The sequence below is a fragment of the Glycine soja genome, chromosome 14 (assembly GCF_004193775.1).
Source record: "Glycine soja cultivar W05 chromosome 14, ASM419377v2, whole genome shotgun sequence".
In the NCBI taxonomy this organism is placed as follows: Eukaryota; Viridiplantae; Streptophyta; class Magnoliopsida; order Fabales; family Fabaceae; genus Glycine; species Glycine soja.
This window is the reverse complement of record NC_041015.1, coordinates 11,554,808-11,574,712: the sequence shown is the minus strand read 5'-3', so window position 1 is coordinate 11,574,712 and position 19,905 is coordinate 11,554,808. Positions and strand designations below refer to the sequence as shown.

General features: G+C 37.5%; 1 protein-coding gene across 1 annotated transcript; it reads right to left on the bottom strand.

Moving 5' to 3' along the window:
• Window positions 1–3,691: 3,691 nt before the first annotated feature.
• Window positions 3,692–4,308, bottom strand: LOC114383803 (protein MAIN-LIKE 2-like). The gene is made up of 2 exons (XM_028343537.1): window positions 4,093–4,308; window positions 3,692–4,003 (listed from the first exon to the last, which is right to left on the bottom strand). The coding sequence occupies exons 1-2, from the start codon at window positions 4,306–4,308 to the stop codon at window positions 3,692–3,694; spliced, it is 528 nt and encodes a 175-aa protein (XP_028199338.1).
• Window positions 4,309–19,905: the final 15,597 nt, after the last annotated feature.

Below are 19,905 nucleotides of genomic sequence, written 5' to 3'. Positions count from 1 at the left end.
ACCTACAAAACTAACAAATATAGACTACCATTACTTGAGATTATTGGTGTGACATTTTTTGCATCTTTTGTATATATGGAGGTTGAATGAGATGATAACTTTGTTTGGCCACTCCAAAAGCTTAGAGGACATTTTTTTTAGAGTTGATGGATTGCCTAAAGTGATTGTCATTGACAGCGATTTAGCCTTGATAAATGCAGTGGAATCTGTATTTCTTGAAGCAAGTAGTTTATTGTGCCAATTTCACATTAAAAAAATGTGAAAGCAAAATGCAAGACTTACGTTGCTCCCAAAGAGGCATAGGACCAAGTCATGGATGCATGGGGTAGTGTTAAAGATTGTCTTACTCGGTCTAAGTATGAGGGGCGTGTCAAGATGTTTGAAATTGTATGTTCACCATCAGAGTACTTTGTCAAGTATGTGAAGAATGCATTGTTGATCCCTCACAAGGAATGTTTTGTAAAAGCATGGACGAATAAAGTTATGCACTTAGGGAACTCAACTAGAAACAAGTATTTTATGTAATTAACTTATTTTGACAAAGTGCAATATATTGAAACTAATATGGAGTTTGTTGATTAACATGGTTGAGTTTGCGCATTGGAGCTTAAAGAGGTTGATCTAGAATAGCATGAGGGACTTCTGTAAATGTTGGGATGCCATAAACAACTTGATCACATTGCAACAAACTGAAATTAAAGCTTCATTTGAGAAAAGTATTCATTTTGTAGTCATAATGTAACATTGTATAAGAGATTGCACAGATTCATTTCAAGGTATGCTCTTAATCATATTGAAGATGAATTGGATGCATCATAAGATATACACATGTTCTCCCTTGTGCATGGGAACTAGCTAGGTATATCATGGGTAGCATACCACTTGATGCAATTAATGTTTTTTTGGACTAGATTAAGCTTTGCAAATATGGGTTCAAATGAGCCATATGTAGATATGTACGTGCAACAAGAGTTTGATGTTATATTAAAACATTTTATAGAGGTTGACATAGCTGGGAAAGTCACTATAAAAAGTAAATTTCGTGAAATAGCATACTTTGGCATGACTTCCGTGTTCACTGTTTGATAAGGTAAAAACTAAGGGATCACAAAAAGGGCATGCAAGTAAATTGGAAAGGTCAACTAAACGTGATCTTTTATACTTTGAACATGTTAATGCATTACATTTTGTGAATGATATAACTCATCAAGTTGGAAGTCATCCAAGGCATCGGGTCAAAGTGAAGTTGGCAAAGATTCGCAAAAGAAATATTCCCATGCTAGATTAATTTCATGTTAACCTTCATCGATATATTTTGGACATTGTTGATGTAAAGGCCGATGACCATTGTGGATACCATGCAATTGCTAGCTTACTACATATGGGTGAAGACACTTGGCCTATAGTGCGTAACAATTTGCTTAAAGAACTTGGTTAGTGGCGGGATGAGTATTTCATTGTATTTGGTAGTTATGAGCATTACGATGTCATAAAGAGATCTTTACTTGTTGACAGTCTTTCTACAATAAAGTCTATAATTTCAAGTTGTTATTTGTATGCATTAAATTTTATGTAATTATGCTTACTAACTTCATTCTTTATTAGGCATCTATGGATAAATGGACGACAATACTAGACATGGGATATGTTATTGCATTTAGGTATAATGTCATATTTATTAGGCATCTATGGATAAATGTATGACAATACCAGACATGAGATATGTTATTGCATTTAGGTATAATGTCATATTTGTATGCTTATCGGAAAAACAATGTTTGACCATATTCCCATTTAGATCCCAACCTCCTATTGATACGTCAGTTCATCATTTGATTTGTGTAGGTCATGTCAATGACAACCATTTTGTTCAGGTATAACACATTCTTCCTGATAACGATTATATTTTGTTATAATAATATTTAATTGACTATTAAAATTTCTATGCAGGTATTTTTGAAGGATCATTGTCCGATACCAAATCCCAATGTGAAATGGTCTACACATTGTCATCCTGCAGCAAAACAGTGGCTGACTCCATACATTGACAGAATGCAACAATTTTCACAATTAATTGGTGTCACACAGTTTTGTCAACCTTGCAAAAGATTGATTAGAATAATCATGATATTTTTGTATTTTTAACATACTTTTGTAATTGTTTGTGAGACCCTAAGTGTGAGATTTGTTATTTTAATATGGTTACAATTTTCTAAAGAAATTTCGATATAACATTCCCTAAACTACGATTAGTCCACATTAAAATATCAACATATATTACCAAACATAAATCAAGTCTGAAATGCAAAATAAAGATCATCACAATACCAAACATGACATAAAAGTCAATAGGTTCCTACGTAAACCAAATATCATGTCAATAAGTTTTTACAAAGGATATCTCCAAGGCCATTCACGACCTCCCCAACTACCCCAAACTCTTCTTCCACCTCATCCTCTACTAATATTTCCACCATGAGTATCTTCAGACAACAACAAAAGTGTCGTTTGAACCTTCTCCCATGTTGTGGTGCCTTCAGTCACCATCCTTAAGTTGATCATCTCCTGTAGGGGTTCAGCAACCCTACAACAAATGTCCTATTAATAGAAACATAAACAATTAATGTATCAATATAACAATTCCATCAAAATGTTGAATACACATTTATACCATAGTCACTTACATAAACTAAATTATGTTGGGTACTTGAGTTTAACACATCTCTCATGTCTGGTATCACTGGTTGGACAATAGGAATGCATTCTTTATTAACTGAGAGCACAAACGGATGCGAGATCCTAAAATACCACTCCATGTAACCTATAACACAACCTGAAGGCTTACTAATCATCTCTTTTGACTTGACCAAGTGGTATGAAAAATTCAACAACCTCTCGTCGACATCCTAGGTGGATATTTGTACCGTTGTAAACATAGATGGGTGTTGAGGAATAGTTTTGTGTATAGTCAAATTGTTGCAAGACTCTCTTAGGAAAATGTAGATGCATGTTTGACCCAAGCTGAATATATCCAGAAAATAGTGATAACATCCCAAATGGACAAACATTGCAGTGCTCCTTATATGGCATCCAAAGCACTCTATCTATGGTCAACTCGTCTAGTGCTGAACGATAGTCAGCCAATGATAATAATCTTTTGCCAATTGTCCAACGACTGACTCGTGGTAATCCCTTTGTATGTTTTCCATTTAGCTCCCTCTGCCCAATAGTAGGAAAATGCTTGTAGACCCATGCATGTTTCAACAATAAAAAAGTAACGACATTGATTACCAAGTATTAAATTCCTTATATTTAAGGTTATGATGGTAGCAGTAATTAACTGCAATAGAGTTGCGTAACCACCGAGTTGCTTTGTAGTTGCAAAACCTGCATCACCCAACTACTCATTCAAATATGTAAGTGCCACTACACCCCATGCATATCCCTCGCACTGATCAAGGTGACGAAAACAATGTAAGAATGACACATTGGCCTGTGTCAAACTCTTGTAAGCTAAAATTGAACATGCCACTCATTGCAACAAGTAAGCTCTAGTAGCTTGGTCCCACTGCTTGTCCCTACACTTATCTGCATAAACGCCTCACAACCAAGATAGGCGAACATGAACCCTTCTACATTGTTTAGTCTAAAATAATACGTCCTCCTGGTCCACTCCCAAAAGCTCCATCAACTATGCAATGGCCACGTCCTTAGACGTGTGCGGGTAACTATAAAAACCACCAACAATAGGAATATGTAGCAATGATGACACATCATTAAGTGTGATTGTCATCTCTCCTATTGGCAAATGAAATGTGTTGGTCTCACGATGCCACCTCTCAGTAAAAGCAAATAAAAGTCCCTTGTCAATGGTTTCATAACTACATTTAGTCAATGAAAGTAACCCTAAAACTTGCACCAATTGCATGATCTCCTTATGGGGGAGGGGGGGCAAATCCCTCAACTTCCTTCCATGTGCTACTAGCTTTAACTCTCCACAGTCCTACAAAAATTTATATTTTAGTATTTCATTATGAAATACGAATCAATTAATAAAAAATTAAAAATATTAGATTGTTGTTATTGGTATACCAAGCTATCCCACAATTTACAAGCCATGTGATCAACATATTTAGTAAGGACTGATTTGTCCTTAGGTCCACCACCAAACACAACATCTTCAGGTGCAACATCATCAGCGACAATATGTTTGAGAGCTTTGTAAATCTCTTGCTCCTCATCTACAACTGCACACCTACGTACAATTGCAGTAGGTCTGGTGTGGTCACCACTTCTTGTACGTGGCATATTTGTATAAAGATAACATCAACGTATAATAATCAAAATTTGTCCTTAGGTCCACCACCAAACACAATATCTTTAGGTGCAACATCATCAGCGACAACATGTTCGGGAGCTTCGTAAATCTTTTGCTCCTCATCTACAACTGCACACCTACGTACAAATGCAGTAGGTCTGGTGTGGTCACCACCTCTTGTACGTGGCATATTTGTATAAAAGATAACATCAATGTATAATGATCAAAATTTGAGTCAACATATTTTAAACATACCCTAAATATTGTGAACATAGTTTGACACATTCTAACATTTGTAATCAGAGTCAAAGTAAACATAATTAACCTATCCTAACAATTACAATATCCTACATATCAATTAACCTATCATAACAAATATAATTTTCTACAAGGGGAATGAGGTGAGAGAATTTTCACTAGATGGATTGCCAAAATTGTGTAACTAACTGTAATCAATCAACGAATTGCTCAAAAATAATAGATGGGATAGGTGATGAAGAAAGGAAGAAAAAAGCCATAAAACCATATGATTCCATGTGTAAGATTCATATGTTTTTTTTTTCTTTTTCTGAGTTCATTCATGTTTTTTCTAAACCCACTTAAACCTTAGTTTTTTTTTTTTATAGAATTTAATTAGAACTTATCTAATCATAAAGTATCATACATGGTAAGATAGATCCTTTTCTATAATAACTAGCGTAAAAATAGATACTCTATGCAGTGGGATGTCATTTGTTTTAAAAGATGTAACTACACTTAAAAGTTAAATTAAAATAGTGCAATGATTTATGAGAATAAAAAATGTTCATAGTAGTTGGGTTGCTAAATACTTTTTTAAAATAACAATTTCCTCAATACCAATTTGCATTCCATTTTGCTAAATAAAATTATGGATAGGTTCATCCGTAGTAATGATTGTCAATTTGAAAATCTGTTCTGGATTAACAATAATTACTATGGATCAACTAATCCATAATTGGGCAATGCAATCCAGAAATGTAATTTTAATTGCATGATCTGAAACATTAGAAAATATTATAGATCATGCAATCTAGATTACATTTTCAAATTCCATTGTCTAATTATGAATAGCTTGATCCAGAAACCACCAAATCCAAATCCGGATCAAGCTATCCAAAATAGTTACAAAAAATATATGAAAAAAATTAAAAATGAAAATTTATGGCACAATTATGGGTAGCTTGATCCAGATACAACAAAAACACAAACCGAATCAAGCTATCGGATAAATTACTGAAAATAAAAATAAAAAAGGGAAAGGGACAAAAGTTACAACTTACCTAGAAAAAATGTGGAAGGTGATCTCAGATGATTATTAACTCACGAACAACCACAAGAAAAAGAAAAACTAGGAAGCCAATGGAGGTGCGGGAGTGCGGGGTGGCAAGGAAGGGGGGAACAAGAGGTGTTTGCGGTGCAGAATAAAAGAAAGAAGTTAGGTTAAGTTAGTAGGGGTGAAGGCATATTTGTTTGTTCACCTATTTTTTCAAATAATGGGAGGTGTAGGAAGCAACAAGGAGGTTGTAGGAAGAAAAAGTCCTTTTGACATTTGGATAAGCTGGTTTTAAGTTTGCATGAGAAAAAGAAAAGATAAACTACTACTACCAAAGTGCTTAATCAACAGTTTGGGTTGAAATTAATATTGTAAACCTTGCAAAACTTATACCAAAGGGGTTTAGCTTTCCCGATAACTTTCTTTGATTTCTATCAATAAAAACTTTGTAAGACTTATTCATTCAAAATCATAACAAGTTACTTTTGCACTTTATTACATTTCATATCTATTCTTCTACTATAAATAAGAACTTTATTTTCACCAAAAAAAATATTTTTTTTTAAAATTATCAATAATTAAAAATAACTTAATTTATATCACAATATAAAATAGTTATCATAAATTTAAAATATAATATTTAAAAAAATTTATTTATTATAAATTTTAATCATATAAAATTAAATATTTATCCTATGCAGTGCACATGTTAAAATACCATTTAATTTTGATTTAACAACTAGACAAAAATTTCTCAACCATCTCAACCACTCTTTTTATCTTTATCCCTAATCTATCATTTTCATCTTTATTTATAAATTGAATTTTAATAATTTTTAAAGAAACTGACTATTTAAAAGTAAATTTGCATCACAATATAAATTTTTTTATTGTAAATTTAAATAGAATTTATATGTTTAAAGATATTCATTTACTATGAATTTAATTATAATATGATCACGTTTTAAATTTTTTTATTTATTATAAATTTTAATTATATAAAAAATTATTCTGTGCATCCCACGAACTAAAATACACGTCAAATGCAAATGTATGTTTTGTTTTTATTTAATTAGTTTGTGAGGTGCAGAACAGCGAGACAAGATCCGAGAATACCATACACATACACCTGATTTCGGCCCAAACTGGAAAGCGAAATTATCTCATGATATTTTTTTTAAAAAAAAACCCACCCCCAAAATTTAAAATGAAAAATTAATAAAAAAAAATTGCGAAAAATGTGATATATGAGTCAATAGAATGTTTCAATTCTTGAGCAATAAAAGACTTTATAGATGATAAAAATGTGCCTCGGTTTCTCTGTTATGTCACCAGTTATTTTATCCTTTAGACCGATGCTATTTTTTTATTTACCTTGCCTTTGTTGTCCTCGCATTCCACATATCATGACCTTTTGGACTATTGCTTCATGCACTTCCCAATTACTTCTTGCACTCCCTTTTTGCATTTCGGAATGAATGTGGAATGTAAAATTATATTTTGGAATACATTCTCTTTTTGACTTCTGGAATGATCAGTCCAAAAGATAAAAAACATTTTGAAAGAGTACAAGAAGCAACTTGGGAAGTACAGAAAGCATCAACTGGCCTTTTGGCTCCCAAACAAACGCACAATCAATCATTAATTGTTATTCTCAAAACTTCATCACTTCAATAGTCATGTTCTTACCAAAAAGCTCAAAGTTTGTTCGGGTCCTTGATTTGCAAAGTTTAAGGCAATGTTGATTTAAATTTCCTGGGATGAATTGGAGATGAAAGTTTTAAAAATTAATGTGGATCCCACACATTCTATAATTCATTGAAATATTTAATCTCTTTTCATCTTTTTTTATTTTCACACCTCTTTCATTCCTTAAAATCAAACATAGGCTAAATATATTTGATCTACCTTAACAACAAGGTATCTTCGTATCGGTGTCAACTTACAAAAATTTAAGGGTTGAAAAATACTTTTTGATTGATCCATTTTGATTTCTCAAAGGTCATTTGTCGAAATCAAGATATTAACTAATATTGAAGAATGTTGAAAAAATAATTAAAGATTCGAGTCAATATTTGAGATTGAAATAAAAAATAAAAATAATTTTATTTTTTGTGTGAATTAATATATATATATATATATATATATATATATATATATATATATATATAAGCAAAAGGTAGGAAAGAAATAAATTGAGAAGTTTAAGAAATCCCAATTAGGTTGGCATCTCAACATCCACCCACCAGGTAAAAACAAACAACCATAAAGATATTAAGATTTAAGAAAAAAAAGAAGAAAACAAGATATGATGATGGACCAAACCCATGGAAACAAGAACTTTTTGACAAAACTAGGTATTTTTTTTAAAAAACTATTTACCTAAAAGGTGTAGTATTGGAATATTTTTTATGATAGGGGTTGTTTTCTAACACTCGTTTGTCCTGTAGTGGGAGACACCACCTTGAGTAACATCACCAAGTGTCGGCCATTTTTGACTTTCTACATCAGTTATATGTATAACCAATGTAAAAATGCTTTTATTCATCGATTATATTTAAAATCGATATTATATTGTGTTTGTTTTGAAGGATGAAAATAATATACAAGAGAATTTTTTGTACTTTTTTATATGGAACCCACACCTCTCACACTCTACTTTAATCCTAAAATTTCTTTTCTATTTCCATCCACTTTATTTTCATCTAAACCAAACACATTCTTAATGTATTTAGAAAACGCTTATTTACATCGGTTATACATGTAACTAATGTAGAAAAGTATTTTCTACATCGGTCATTCATATAGCCAATGTAAAAAGTTGAGAATGATTGGCACTTAGTGGCACTAGTCAAGGTGGCACCTCCCCACTATAGGACGAATGAGTGTCAAAAGACAACGATTGTCATGTAAATTGTTTTCAAATTACACTCTTTTGGTAAATTGTTTTTTGTTTTTGCCCTCTTTGATAAAATTTTTGGGAAACAAAAGAGATAAACTCTAACAAAATCTAATATTCGGAAAAGCTTGTCTATCCTTTACAGAAGAAGGTTGAACCTATGCGAATTCTTTGTATAGTTTGTATAATATCTTTTGACTATTAGAGTTTGAAATTTATATATAAAATCCTTATATTTCATTTTTTTTGCAGTTGAAACACTTATACCAACTACTCTGTAACATCTATCACCCTTTACATATTAATAACTATTGGTTCAATAAGTTGAGTATATGTTTTCATTCACTTCTTTCAATAATGCCTTCACATTTTCAACAATTCTTTATTGTTTTTTTATTTATGATTTATTATTTACTTTAACAGTCTTTTTTCTTTTCGTTTCCTATTCCTTTTTCATCTTATGTTTTTCTTTAATAATTTGAAGTCTTTAAAAATGCTGCATTTACCTTTTAGTCATTCTTAGTTGCCTTTTAATTTAAGTTTCCTAGACATTTTAGATTTCAAAATTTTTCTTCCTTTATACTTTCTTTCATATTCAAATTCCTTTAAATTCCACTACACAATGTTATAGCTTACAATTTAATTATTTTCCTTAAAAATTCAATGTATCTAAAAATTTCATTTCTTTTAAAGACATTGACTATGCAGAGACTTTCTCTAATTTCTTTTGAAAGCTTTTTTAGGATTATAATGGTATTGGTGGCACATTTCACTACTACAAAAGTTGTTTATTATCACGCGTCAACAAAGACGGTTGTCCAAAACCGTCTTTGAAGACAATGTGATGATATTATTGTAATTAAGGTCATTAATAACGAAGAAGATTTTCAAATAACTGTCTTAGAATTGTGAGTTCAAGAACAGTTATTCAAAAAACCGTCATAATTGAACCCTGTACAAGGATGATTTTACAACATTGTCTTTGAATGGGTACGTTTTCTCTTGCTTTCTTTCTGTTAGTGCTTAGCTCTACGGAGTTTTAAAAGATTGGCTAAGATTTTGTTAAAACATAAGCACTTAGACAATGAAGGAAAGCTGGAGTTGCTGCACATGATGTCCAACGTTATGTCAAGGAATAAGATCGGGCTGCACAATGCACAAGGCAAGATAAAATGTCAAATGAAGAATTGAAGTTGCAGGATCCACGATGTCGGATACAATGTCCTGACATCCTGCCCGAAAATACTGGAGTTGCTGCACAATGCATAAGTCAAGATAAAATGTCAAATGAAGCATTGAAGCTGCAGGATCCACGATGTCGGATACGATGTCCTAACATCTTGCCCGAAAATACTGGACACATAAATCTGTTATATATTTAACAGATTATTGTGCAGTTAGCAAGAGATAAGATGATCTATCTTCTGGAACGAATTAAAAGATAATTAAAGTTCGAATTTCAAAGTAGAAGAGTTCGTTCAGGGATTAAAGATTAAAGATAAAAACTAAAAGATCAAACTGTATCTTTTAGTTCTTTAACTGCAGATTTTCAGGAAGAATGATAGATCTCCTCCAGCACAAGCCGTTGCAGCCCAGAAACGCACATTGCTATATAAACATGGAGGCTGCACGAGTTTTCTACCAAGTCCGGGATTGAAGAGTTATTTTGTGAGTTTTGGGACTTGAGTGTTTTGTGAGCCACCTTGATGTTATCCTAACATCAAGTGTTGGACCTGTGTGTGTAGAGTTGATCTCTAGTGTGTAGAGTTGATCTCTAGTGTGTAGGGTTGATCCCTTTTGTTCAGAGTTGATCTCTGGTGTGTCTTTGATTTATTTGTAAACACGGGAGTGTGATTGAGAGGGAGTGAGCGGGGTTTCTCATATCTAAGAGTGGCTCTTAGGTAGAGGTCGCACGGGTAGTGGTTAGGTGAGAAGGTTGTAAACAGTGGCTGTTAGACCTTGAACTAACACTATTTTAGTGGATTTCCTCCCTGGCTTGGTAGCCCCCAGATGTAGGTGAGGTTGCACCGAACTGGGTTAACAATTCTCTTGTGTTATCTTCTTGTTTAAACTGTACACACTGTCAAATATAATCGGCATGTTCTGAAGCATGATGTCGTGACATCCTGTACGACATCTGTCCCCAGTATCAGAATTTCAATTGGTATCAGAGCAGGCACTCGAAATCACTGAGTGAGATCTAGGGAGATAAATTCTGATGAACATGGAGAAAGAAGGAGGACCAGTGAACAGACCACCAATTCTTGATGGAACCAACTATGAATACTGGAAAGCAAGAATGGTGGCCTTCCTCAAATCACTGGATAGCAGAACCTGGAAAGCTGTCATCAAAGGCTGGGAACATCCCAAGATGCTGGACACAGAAGGAAAGCCCACTAATGAATTGAAGCCTGAAGAAGACTGGACAAAAGAAGAGGACGAATTGGCACTTGGAAACTCCAAAGCCTTGAATGCTCTATTCAATGGAGTTGACAAGAATATCTTCAGACTGATCAACACATGTACAGTGGCCAAGGATGCATGGGAGATCCTGAAAACCACTCATGAAGGAACCTCCAAAGTGAAGATGTCCAGATTGCAACTGTTGGCTACAAAATTCGAAAATCTGAAGATGAAGGAGGAAGAATGTATTCATGACTTCCACATGAACATTCTTGAAATTGCCAATGCTTGCACTGCCTTGGGAGAAAGAATGACAAACGAAAAGCTGGTGAGAAAGATCCTCAGATCTTTGCCTAAGAGATTTGACATGAAAGTCACTGCAATAGAGGAGGCCCAAGACATTTGCAATATGAGAGTGGATGAACTCATTGGTTCCCTTCAAACCTTTGAGCTAGGACTCTCGGATAGGGCTGAAAAGAAGAGCAAGAATCTGGCGTTCGTGTCCAATGATGAAGGAGAAGAAGATGAGTATGACCTGGATACTGATGAAGGGCTGACTAATGCAGTTGTGCTCCTTGGAAAGCAGTTCAACAAAGTGCTGAACAGAATGGACAGGAGGCAGAAACCACATGTTCAGAACATCCCTTTCGACATCAGGAAAGGTAGTAAATACCAGAAAAGGTCAGATGAAAAGCCCAGTCACAGCAAAGGAATTCAATGCCATGGGTGTGAAGGCTATGGACACATCATAGCTGAATGTCCCACTCATCTCAAGAAGCAGAGGAAAGGACTTTCTGTATGTCGGTCTGATAATACAGAGAGTGAACAAGAAAGTGATTCCGACAGAGATGTAAATGCACTCACTGGGAGATTTGAATCTGCTGAAGACTCAAGTGATACAGATAGTGAAATCACTTTTGATGAGCTTGCTATATCCTATAGAAAACTATGCATCAAAAGTGAGAAGATCCTTCAGCAAGAAGCACAACTGAAGAAGGTCATTGCAGATCTGGAGGCTGAAAAGGAGGCACATGAAGAGGAGATCTCTAAGCTTAAAGGAGAAGTTGGTTTTCTGAACTCTAAACTGGAAAACATGACAAAATCAATAAAGATGCTGAATAAAGGCTCAGATACGCTTGATGAGGTGCTGCAGCTTGGAAAGAATGTTGGAAACCAGAGAGGACTTGGATTCAATCCTAAGTCTGCTGGCAGAACAACCATGACAGAATTTGTTCCTGCCAAAAACAGCACTAGAGCCACGATGTCACAACATCGGTCTCGACATCATGGAACGCAGCAGAAAAGGAGCAAAAGAAAGAAGTGGAGGTGTCACTACTGTGGCAAGTATGGTCACATAAAGCCCTTTTGCTATCATCTACATGGCCATCCACATCATGGAACTCAAAGTAGCAACAGCAGAAAGAAGATGATGTGGGTTCCAAAACACAAGATTGTCAGTCTTGTTGTTCATACTTCACTTAGAGCTTCAGCTAAGGAAGATTGGTACCTAGATAGCGGCTGTTCCAGACACATGACAGGAGTCAAAGAATTCCTGGTGAACATTGAGCCCTGCTCCACTAGCTATGTGACATTTGGAGATGGCTCTAAAGGAAAGATCATTGGAATGGGAAAGCTAGTTCATGATGGACTTCCTAGTCTGAACAAAGTACTGCTGGTGAAGGGACTGACTGCAAACTTGATCAGCATCAGTCAGCTGTGTGATGAAGGATTCAATGTAAACTTCACAAAGTCAGAATGCTTGGTGACAAATGAGAAGAGTGAAATTCTAATGAAGGGCAGCAGATCAAAGGACAACTGTTACCTATGGACACCTCAAGAAACCAGTTACTCCTCCACATGTCTATCCTCCAAAGAAGATGAAGTCAGAATATGGCATCAAAGATTTGGACATCTGCACTTAAGAGGCATGAAGAAAATCATTGACAAAGGTGCTGTTAGAGGCATTCCCAATCTGAAAATAGAAGAAGGCAGAATTTGTGGTGAATGTCAGATTGGAAAGCAAGTCAAGATGTCCCACCAGAAGCTTCAACATCAGACCACTTCCAGGGTGCTGGAACTACTTCACATGGACTTGATGGGGCCTATGCAAGTTGAAAGCCTTGGAGGAAAGAGGTATGCCTATGTTGTTGTGGATGATTTCTCCAGATTTACCTGGGTCAACTTTATCAGAGGAAAATCAGACACCTTTGAAGTATTCAAGGAGTTGAGTCTAAGACTTCAAAGAGAAAAAGACTGTGTCATCAAGAGAATCAGGAGTGACCATGGCAGAGAGTTTGAAAACAGCAGGTTTACTGAATTCTGCACATCTGAAGGCATCACTCATGAGTTCTCTGCAGCCCTTACACCACAACAGAATGGCATAGTTGAGAGGAAAAACAGGACTTTGCAAGAGGCTGCTAGGGTCATGCTTCATGCCAAAGAACTTCCCTATAATCTCTGGGCTGAAGCCATGAACACAGCATGCTACATCCACAACAGAGTCACACTTAGAAGAGGGACTCCTACCACACTGTACGAAATCTGGAAAGGGAGGAAGCCAACTGTCAAGCACTTCCACATCTTTGGAAGTCCATGTTACATTTTGGCAGACAGAGAGCAAAGGAGAAAGATGGATCCCAAGAGTGATGCAGGAATATTCTTGGGATACTCTACAAACAGCAGAGCATATAGAGTATTCAATTCCAGAACCAGAACTGTGATGGAATCCATCAATGTGGTTGTTGATGATCTAACTCCAGCAAGAAAGAAGGATGTCGAAGAAGATGTCAGAACATCGGGAGACAATGTAGCAGATACAGCTAACAGTGCAGAGAATGCAGAAAACTCTGATTCTGCTACAGATGAACCAAGCATCACTCAACCTGACAAGAAATCCTCCATTAGAATCCAGAAGATGCACCCCAAGGAGCTGATTATAGGAGATCCAAACAGAGGAGTCACTACAAGATCAAGGGAGATTGAGATTGTCTCCAACTCATGCTTTGTCTCCAAAATTGAGCCCAAGAATGTGAAAGAGGCACTGACTGATGAGTTCTGGATCAATGCTATGCAAGAAGAATTGGAGCAATTCAAAAGGAATGAAGTCTGGGAGCTAGTTCCGAGACCCGAGGGAACTAATGTGATTGGCACCAAGTGGATCTTCAAGAACAAAACCAATGAAGAAGGTGTTATAACCAGAAACAAGGCCAGACTTGTTGCTCAAGGCTACACTCAGATTGAAGGAGTAGACTTTGATGAAACGTTCGCTCCAGTTGCTAGACTTGAGTCCATCAGACTGTTACTTGGTGTAGCTTGCATCCTCAAATTCAAGCTGTACCAAATGGATGTGAAGAGCGCGTTTCTGAATGGATACCTGAATGAAGAAGCCTATGTGGAGCAGCCAAAGGGATTTGTAGATCCAACGCATCCAGATCATGTATACAGGCTCAAGAAGGCTCTCTATGGATTGAAGCAAGCTCCAAGAGCTTGGTATGAAAGGCTAACAGAGTTCCTTACTCAGCAAGGGTATAGGAAGGGAGGAATTGACAAGACTCTCTTTGTCAAGCAAGATGCTGAAAACTTGATGATTGCACAGATATATGTTGATGACATTGTGTTTGGAGGGATGTCGAATAAGATGCTTCGACATTTTGTTCAACAGATGCAATCTGAATTTGAGACGAGTCTTGTTGGAGAGCTGACTTATTTTCTGGGACTTCAAGTGAAGCAGATGGAAGACTCCATATTCCTCTCACAAAGCAAGTATGCAAAGAACATTGTCAAGAAGTTTGGGATGGAGAATGCCAGCCATAAAAGAACACCTGCACCTACTCACTTGAAGCTGTCAAAAGATGAAGCTGGCACCAGTGTTGATCAAAGTCTGTACAGAAGCATGATTGGGAGCTTACTATATTTAACAGCTAGCAGACCCGACATCACCTATGCAGTAGGTGTTTGTGCAAGATATCAAGCCAATCCTAAGATAAGTCACTTGACTCAAGTAAAGAGAATTCTGAAATATGTAAATGGCACCAGTGACTATGGGATTATGTACTGTCATTGTTCAGATTCAATGCTGGTTGGGTATTGTGATGCTGATTGGGCTGGAAGTGCAGATGACAGAAAAAGCACTTCTGGTGGATGTTTCTATTTGGGAACCAATCTTATTTCATGGTTCAGCAAGAAGCAGAACTGTGTGTCCCTATCTACCGCAGAAGCAGAGTATATTGCAGCAGGAAGCAGCTGTTCACAACTAGTTTGGATGAAGCAGATGCTCAAAGAGTACAATGTCGAACAAGATGTCATGACATTATACTGTGACAACTTGAGTGCTATTAATATTTCTAAAAATCCTGTGCAACACAGCAGAACCAAGCACATTGACATCAGACATCACTATATCAGAGAGCTTGTTGATGATAAAGTTATCACACTGGAGCATGTTGACACTGAGGAACAAATAGCAGATATTTTCACAAAGGCATTGGATGCAAATCAGTTTGAAAAACTGAGGGGCAAGCTGGGCATTTGTCTGCTAGAGGAATTATAGCAGCTACTGATATCTGAACGTGCCCAAACGAATCACTTAAAATTAATAGCACGTTCATTACTGGGCCAAAACAGATTTGACCGTTGCTTCACACGCCCCTCTACATTCTTCATTCAAATTTATATTTTCGTGGCATTCGTGTTTTCATCAACATTTCCCAATAGCTCTCAGAAATTTACGAAATCATTCCAAACGCTCTACTTTTCCATGGCTACCTCACCAAAAGAAACTTCAGCTCCTGGTTCACCCTCTGTACCATCATCTCCGCACCAGGAACAACCAGAATTCAACATCCAACCCATACAAATAATTCCTGGTCAAGCTTCTGTCCCTGAGAAACTGGTTCCCAGAAGACAACAGGGAGTGAAGATTGCTGAAAACCCTAGCCTTGCAACAAGTCCTAGGGAAGTAGACACGGAGATGGACAAGAAAATCCGCAGTATTGTGAGTAGCATTTTGAAAGACGCCTCTGTTCCTGATGCTGAGAAAGATATCCCAACATCTTCCACCCCGAATGTTTCTGTGCCTGATGTTGAGAAAGATGTTCCAACATCTGCCGGCCCAAATGCTGAAGTACTCTCTTCCCCCAGCAAAGAGAGATCAACAGAGGAAGATGATCAAGCCACAAAGGAGACCCCTGCACCACGGGCACCAGAACCTGCTCCAGGTGACCTCATTGACCTGGAAGAAGTAGAATCTGATGAGGAACCCATTGCCAACAGGTTGGCGCCTGGCATTGCTGAAAGGTTACAAAGCAGAAAGGGAAAAACCCCCATTAAGAGGTCTGGACGAATCAAGACTATGGCACAGAAGAAGAATACTCCAATCACTCCTACCACATCCAGAAGGAGCAAAGTTGCAATCCCTTCGAAGAAGAGGAAAGAAATTTCCTCATCTGATTCTGATGATGATGTCGAACTAGATGTCTCGACATCAAAGAGGGCCAAGAAATCTGGGAAAAAGGTGCCTGAAAATATCCCTGATGCACCATTGGACAACATCTCATTCCACTCCATTGGCAATGCTGAAAGGTGGAAATTCGTGTATCAACGGAGACTTGCTTTAGAAAGAGAACTGGGAAGAAATGCCTTGGATTGCAAGGAGACCATGGAACTCATCAAGGCTGCTGGACTACTAAAGACAGTCACCAAGTTGGGAGACTGTTATGAAAGCCTAGTCAGGGAATTCATTGTCAACATTCCCTCTGACATAACAAACAGAAAAAGTGATGATTATCAGAAAGTGTTTGTCAGAGGAAAGTGTATTAGATTCTCCCCTGCTGTGATCAACAAGTACCTGGGCAGACCTACTGAAGGAATGGTGGATATTGATGTTTCTGAGCATCAGATTGCCAAGGAAATCACTGCCAAACGAGTCCAGCATTGGCCAAAGAAAGGGAAGCTTTCTGCAGGGAAGCTGAGTGTGAAGTATGCAATTCTGCATAGGATTGGCGCTGCAAACTGGGTACCCACCAACCATACTTCCACTGTTGCCACAGGTTTGGGTAAATTTCTGTATGCTGTTGGAACCATGTCCAAACTTAATTTTGGAAACTATATTTTTGATCAAACTGTTAAGCATTCAGAATCATTTGCTGTCAAATTACCCATTGCCTTCCCTACTGTATTGTGTGGCATTATGTTGAGTCAACATCCAAACATTTTAAACTACACTGACTCTGTGATGAAGAGAGAATCTCCTCTATCCCTGCATTACAAACTGTTTGAGGGGACACATGTCCCAGACATTGTCTCGACATCAGGGAAAGCTGCTGCCTCAGGTGCTGTGTCCAAGGATGCTCTGATTGCTGAACTCAAGGACACATGCAAGGTGCTGGAAGCAACCATCAAAGCCACCACAGAGAAGAAGATGGAGCTAGAACGGCTGATCAAAAGGCTCTCAGAAAGTGGCATTGATGATGGTGAAGCAGCTGAGGAAGAAGAAGCAGCTGAGCAAGAGGAAGAAGAAGCTGAGGAAGAAGAAGAAGAAGCCGATGAGGAAGATGCAGCAGAGGATACAGAATCCGATGATGATGATTCTGAAGCCACCCCATGATCATCAGACCTTTATATTTTTTTGCCTTTTACTAGCTATAAGGGCATGTCCCTTTGAACAATTGATTACTATTGGTCTGTAATATTTGCACCTTAAGTTCATGCATTCTACTTTTGTCAAATTCTGTCTAAAAAGGGGGAGTAATAGTATTATGCTTGCTATTATGCATGATTTTGAGCAGTAGGATACTATGTATGCAATAGTCGTATTATGCATGATTGATACGATGTATGGCAGTAGGAAACGATGTATGCATGATTCATGATCTTGAGGGGGAGTTGTATGTATATGGTTTTTGAGGGGGAGACTGCTGCTGATGATGACTGATGTAAGCTACTAGAAGATGCTGCAGTAAGAGCATGAAGACAGGGGGAGCAGAAAGCTGATGTCACAAGAGATGTCTTGACATCCTGGAAAGACTAGTAGCTGATAGAAGATGCTGCAGAAAGAGCATGAAGACAGGGGGAGCAGAAAGCTGATGTCACGTGAGATGTCTTGACATCCTGGAGAAGACTTGTAGACTTGCAACTTGTCTAAACTACAGATTCCGCTGTGCTTGATTACTCTGATAATGAAAGTTGCTGATCCCACTTGCATAACTGCTCGTACCTGCTCTGGAAGTGTCTAAGTATGTTTTAGACAAAATTTGCCAAAGGGGGAGATTGTTAGTGCTTAGCTCTACGGAGTTTTAAAAGATTGGCTAAGATTTTGTTAAAACATAAGCACTTAGACAATGAAGGAAAGCTGGAGTTGCTGCACATGATGTCCAACGTTATGTCAAGGAATAAGATCGGGCTGCACAATGCACAAGGCAAGATAAAATGTCAAATGAAGAATTGAAGTTGCAGGATCCACGATGTCGGATACAATGTCCTGACATCCTGCCCGAAAATACTGGAGTTGCTGCACAATGCATAAGTCAAGATAAAATGTCAAATGAAGCATTGAAGCTGCAGGATCCACGATGTCGGATACGATGTCCTGACATCTTGCCCGAAAATACTGGACACATAAATCTGTTATATATTTAACAGATTATTGTGCAGTTAGCAAGAGATAAGATGATCTATCTTCTGGAACGAATTAAAAGATAATTAAAGTTCGAATTTCAAAGTAGAAGAGTTCGTTCAGGGATTAAAGATTAAAGATAAAAACTAAAAGATCAAACTGTATCTTTTAGTTCTTTAACTGCAGATTTTCAGGAAGAATGATAGATCTCCTCCAGCACAAGCCGTTGCAGCCCAGAAACGCACATTGCTATATAAACATGGAGGCTGCACGAGTTTTCTACCAAGTCCGGGATTGAAGAGTTATTTTGTGAGTTTTGGGACTTGAGTGTTTTGTGAGCCACCTTGATGTTATCCTAACATCAAGTGTTGGACCTGTGTGTGTAGAGTTGATCTCTAGTGTGTAGAGTTGATCTCTAGTGTGTAGGGTTGATCCCTTTTGTTCAGAGTTGATCTCTGGTGTGTCTTTGATTTATTTGTAAACACGGGAGTGTGATTGAGAGGGAGTGAGCGGGGTTTCTCATATCTAAGAGTGGCTCTTAGGTAGAGGTCGCACGGGTAGTGGTTAGGTGAGAAGGTTGTAAACAGTGGCTGTTAGACCTTGAACTAACACTATTTTAGTGGATTTCCTCCCTGGCTTGGTAGCCCCCAGATGTAGGTGAGGTTGCACCGAACTGGGTTAACAATTCTCTTGTGTTATCTTCTTGTTTAAACTGTACACACTGTCAAATATAATCGGCATGTTCTGAAGCATGATGTCGTGACATCCTGTACGACATCTGTCCCCAGTATCAGAATTTCACTTTCTCTTATCAGGCAATACACTGACCCTTTCTCTTTCTTTTTCTCTCTCTCTCTCTTATTCTTGCTTTCTCTCTCTCTTTCTTTGTTTTGAGTGAAACCTTAAATCTCCTCTGAAGCAACAACATTATGGGAAAAAGAAACAACAACTTCCTCTAAAGCAGAAGTAGAAAGTAGAAAGTAGAAAGCAGAGTGTTCCACTTTGATGGCTAACCAACCTCCAACCCTAACCACTCTAATGGTGACGTGAACTGTTCCAAACCCTACACGACTCACGTGACCTTCTGTCTCCTTTGTCACATGTCGCGAGTGGGCGCCATCATTGGCAAGTCCAACTTGCTCATCAAGACGCTCTAAGAGGCCACCGATGCCAAGATTTAAATCTAAGATGTGCCACCGAACTCCCCCGACCACGTCATCCTCGTCAGCGCCCCCACTGTCGCTGCCAAGGGCGATGCATCTACGACACAGAGGTCCCTGCTCAAGGTCTTTGATGGGTTCTCGACGTCACCTCTGAGACCACCGACATTGAAGTTGGCGACTGAATGGTCTCTTGCTGGCTTCTAGTCGACACTTTGC

Bases quoted from the DNA above. Each gene is read 5' to 3' on its own strand.
- LOC114383803 (XM_028343537.1), bottom strand. From the start codon at position 4,308: ATGCCACGTACAAGAAGTGGTGACCACACCAGACCTACTGCAATTGTA. The intron at 4,004-4,092 runs GTATACCAATAA...AAATTTTTGTAG, and splicing joins GTAAATTGTGGGATAGCTTG to GACTGTGGAGAGTTAAAGCT.